Below are 3,113 nucleotides of genomic sequence, written 5' to 3'. Positions count from 1 at the left end.
TTCTTGTGGCATCTCTCCTCTCCTGTACCTGGAATTATTCCTCAAATGCTGAAAGTAAAAGGCACATGGGAAGTGGGAAGACATATGCACATGGTCAATCCTGCCTATTTCTACTGAGCTGGCCCGGCAGGGAAATTGGGTTAGGTGTCTGAGCAGGTGGTGATTCATCAAGGACCCTTGCACAGCCAGAGGCCCTGGAGGTTGCTCTGCCATTTCTATGTACCTGGTTTTGGTAAGATGCAAACAGGACCTTGAACAGTGCCTTAGGTTTGTAGAGAAGCACCTCCTAGCAAATAAGGCAGCTCAACAACATTTTGAATGAGCGAATGAATGAATGGATATGAATGAGAGAGTGAGCTTGTCATTGAATTGCGAAACAGAGAACTTCAATTGTGGACAACCCATGAGAAAGCTTTAGGCTTCATTTGTCAGACCTTTATTCTTCTAAACAAAGTTCAGGCCTTTGCCTGTTCCACTCTGTTAACCACAGCAGCCCAAAGTTCTTCCATAACTAATCCGAGCCTGTGATTGCTTTGCTCTGCTCTGGGAGCTCTTATAATCCCTTTTCCTCCTAAGAAGCCAGGGATTGCGTGAGGACGATGGAGCGGGGCAGCAGCCACTTGGAGGACTTCGCTCTGAACGTGTTTTCGGTCACTCCTTACACACCCAGTACCTCGGACATCCAGGTGTCCGATGATGACAAGGCGGGGACCACCTTACTCTTCTCAGGCATCTTCCTGGGACTGGTGGGGATCACGTTCACCATCATGGGCTGGATCAAATACCAAGGGGTCTCCCACTTTGAATGGACCCAGCTCCTTGGGCCCATTCTGCTGTCGGTTGGGGTGACATTCATCCTGATTGCTGTGTGCAAGTTCAAAATGCTTTCCTGTCAGTCGTGCAAAGAAAGTGAGGAAAGGGTCCTCGACTCGGAGCTGACGGCGGGCGGACAATCGTTTGTTTTCACTGGTATCAACCAACCCATCACCTTCCATGGGGCTACTGTGGTGCAGTATATCCCGCCCCCTTATGGCTCTCAAGAGCCCATTGGGATGAACACCACCTACCTGCAGCCAGTGGTGAACCCCTGTTGTCTCACACCATCTGGAGTGGTGGCTGCTGCCACGCCAAGCCCTCCCCAGTACCACACCATCTACCCTGCAGAGAACGCTGCCTTTGTTGCCGACCAGGACTACCCTTCCTCCATGGATGGTGGAAATGACAGGTACGGTGTATGTGGTGGCAATCCTCCCCTTCCTACGGCCACAGTCATAGTGCCTGTGGCTATGTCTACAAGGAAGGTGGTGGGTGAATGCAAACCTCTGTGCAGCCTAATGCCAGGTGGGGGGTGTTGGCTCTGGCAGCAGTGCTGTGGGCTGTAACGCGTCTGTGTTTTCTGCTCATATTTCAGGTCCAGCCCTGACGCTGAGCAGCTAGAAGAGATACAGCAGGGGGATGGGGACCCTGCCTGCTTCTCTCCTCCACCCTATGAGGAAGTATTCTCCCCCCCTTGCTAGAGACTGCAGTGCCGAGGGAATGGCATTGAGGTCATTGTTGCTGACACCTGAAGGGCTCTATGTACAGCCTTCAGAAGTGAGACAGCAGAGCAGCCCAGGAGGCCTGAGAGATGCCGTTCAAGGGGAGGTGGGAGGTAAAATGTCCCAAATTGGTAAAAATTAGGCTGGGCTGAAGAAATTACCTTCTGATCCAGCTAAAAATGCCCCGCTGTGTTCAGAAACAGGAATCTCACCCATCTATCCATCACCCACTCTGTTCCTCCAGGAAGGTGCTGCTGTTGCAATTTTAACTCCAGCAGCCAAGGGCAAAATCACTACTGCTGTGACTTTGGAAGTTTCCATAGTAGGGAGAGTGGGGGTGGGGAGGAAGCAGGGAAGAGAAAACAGGTTCCACTGCAGCTTTCCCGGTGCCCATTCTCAGTTCCCAAAGTAGATTTGCATATCCCAATCAACTCAGTTGCTGACATGTGGCCCCTGAGGACTCTGGGTATCTTAAAGGCTGCATAAACAGACCAACAAATGAGCAAATAAATAAATACAATAAAGTAAAGTCAAGAATAGCTCCTGTTGGAATGTTAGGTGGCTAAACCATACAAAATAAATAATAATAGGACAATGATGTCACCAAACCCTTAAGTTATCATTAGGTGACAGTGACTTGACTGCTGATGTTCTTGTTCTTGTTGGCAAGGCTGAAGCTTGAGTTGTCCGCCCCGGGCGGACATCTGGGCTGGGCGCAAACTGCCTGGGCCCAGAGGCCCACACAAGCCTGGGGCTTCTCCAAGCGCCCGTAGAAGAGTCCTGTTGAATCAGACAGAACAGACCTGCCATGTGAACACCTGGGAACCACGAATCACAGAAACAATCTCCATGGCCAAGACAAGCTCACTTTCTTTATTAAAAAACAAACAGGCAAGAAACCTTGGTGCCCTTCATTTCCCTGAATCTGGACTGTATAACACCCATTCACAGCAGACTTACAGATTTTGGAAGACACAGTTAAAATCATCAGGTTTTAAAGGAAAATAGTCTCTGTAGGGTACAATGGCAAGGTCACACAAGGCTACTGAGGGAGGCTTACCCAAAGCGAGACAGGGTTTAGCAATTCCTTAAAGGTTTGGTACCATGTTTATATATGCAGTGACTTCTATTAATTTTTATTAGAAATATCTAGTTTTCCAAGGATATGATTAACACATGCTTGGTATATTACTGTGATTTGTCTTGTACCTCAGGAACAAAATCTTTTCACACAAGAATTCATTTTCATGTTTGACGGTGGAAGTAGTGAGATGGAAAAATAGAATTCAGTTCACAGAAACTACCTTCATACTCAACATATTCATGAAATGCTGGATTCCTAGCTGGGGGCCATTGGCTCTGGGCAGGAAGTTGGGTGACAGGCACAAGTTGAGCATTGCCAGTGGCATGCCACCAGCAGGACACGTGGAGCCCTGCACGCCTGCCTCCCTCACCCCTTTCCCTCCTCATCCTCACCCACCCACCCACGTAGCACTTTATATCCCTGGGCTTGGTTTTGGCATGAAGGGATGCTCAAGGTGGAAATGATGTTAGGAAAGGGTGCCTCCGTGTGGA

The 3,113-nt window shown here is 49.1% G+C and overlaps 1 protein-coding gene across 1 annotated transcript; it reads left to right on the top strand.

Annotated features, from left to right (window-relative positions):
• Positions 1-550: 550 nt before the first annotated feature.
• Positions 551-2,077, top strand: TMEM174 (transmembrane protein 174). The gene is made up of 2 exons (XM_045848106.1): positions 551-1,225; positions 1,412-2,077. Exons 1-2 carry the CDS (start codon positions 600-602, stop codon positions 1,515-1,517), a joined length of 732 nt encoding a protein of 243 aa, XP_045704062.1. The 5' UTR covers positions 551-599; the 3' UTR covers positions 1,518-2,077.
• Positions 2,078-3,113: the final 1,036 nt, after the last annotated feature.

The sequence above is a fragment of the Phyllostomus hastatus genome, unplaced genomic scaffold (assembly GCF_019186645.2).
Source record: "Phyllostomus hastatus isolate PE091 unplaced genomic scaffold, TTU_PhHast_1.1 phas_contig_58, whole genome shotgun sequence".
NCBI lineage: Eukaryota > Metazoa > Chordata > Mammalia > Chiroptera > Phyllostomidae > Phyllostomus > Phyllostomus hastatus.
Note: the sequence above shows the minus strand (reverse complement) of the source record. Positions and strands in the feature narration are given on the sequence as shown.

Bases quoted from the DNA above. Each gene is read 5' to 3' on its own strand.
- TMEM174 (XM_045848106.1), top strand. From the start codon at position 600: ATGGAGCGGGGCAGCAGCCACTTGGAGGACTTCGCTCTGAACGTGTTT. The intron at 1,226-1,411 runs GTACGGTGTATG...CTCATATTTCAG, and splicing joins ATGGATGGTGGAAATGACAG to GTCCAGCCCTGACGCTGAGC.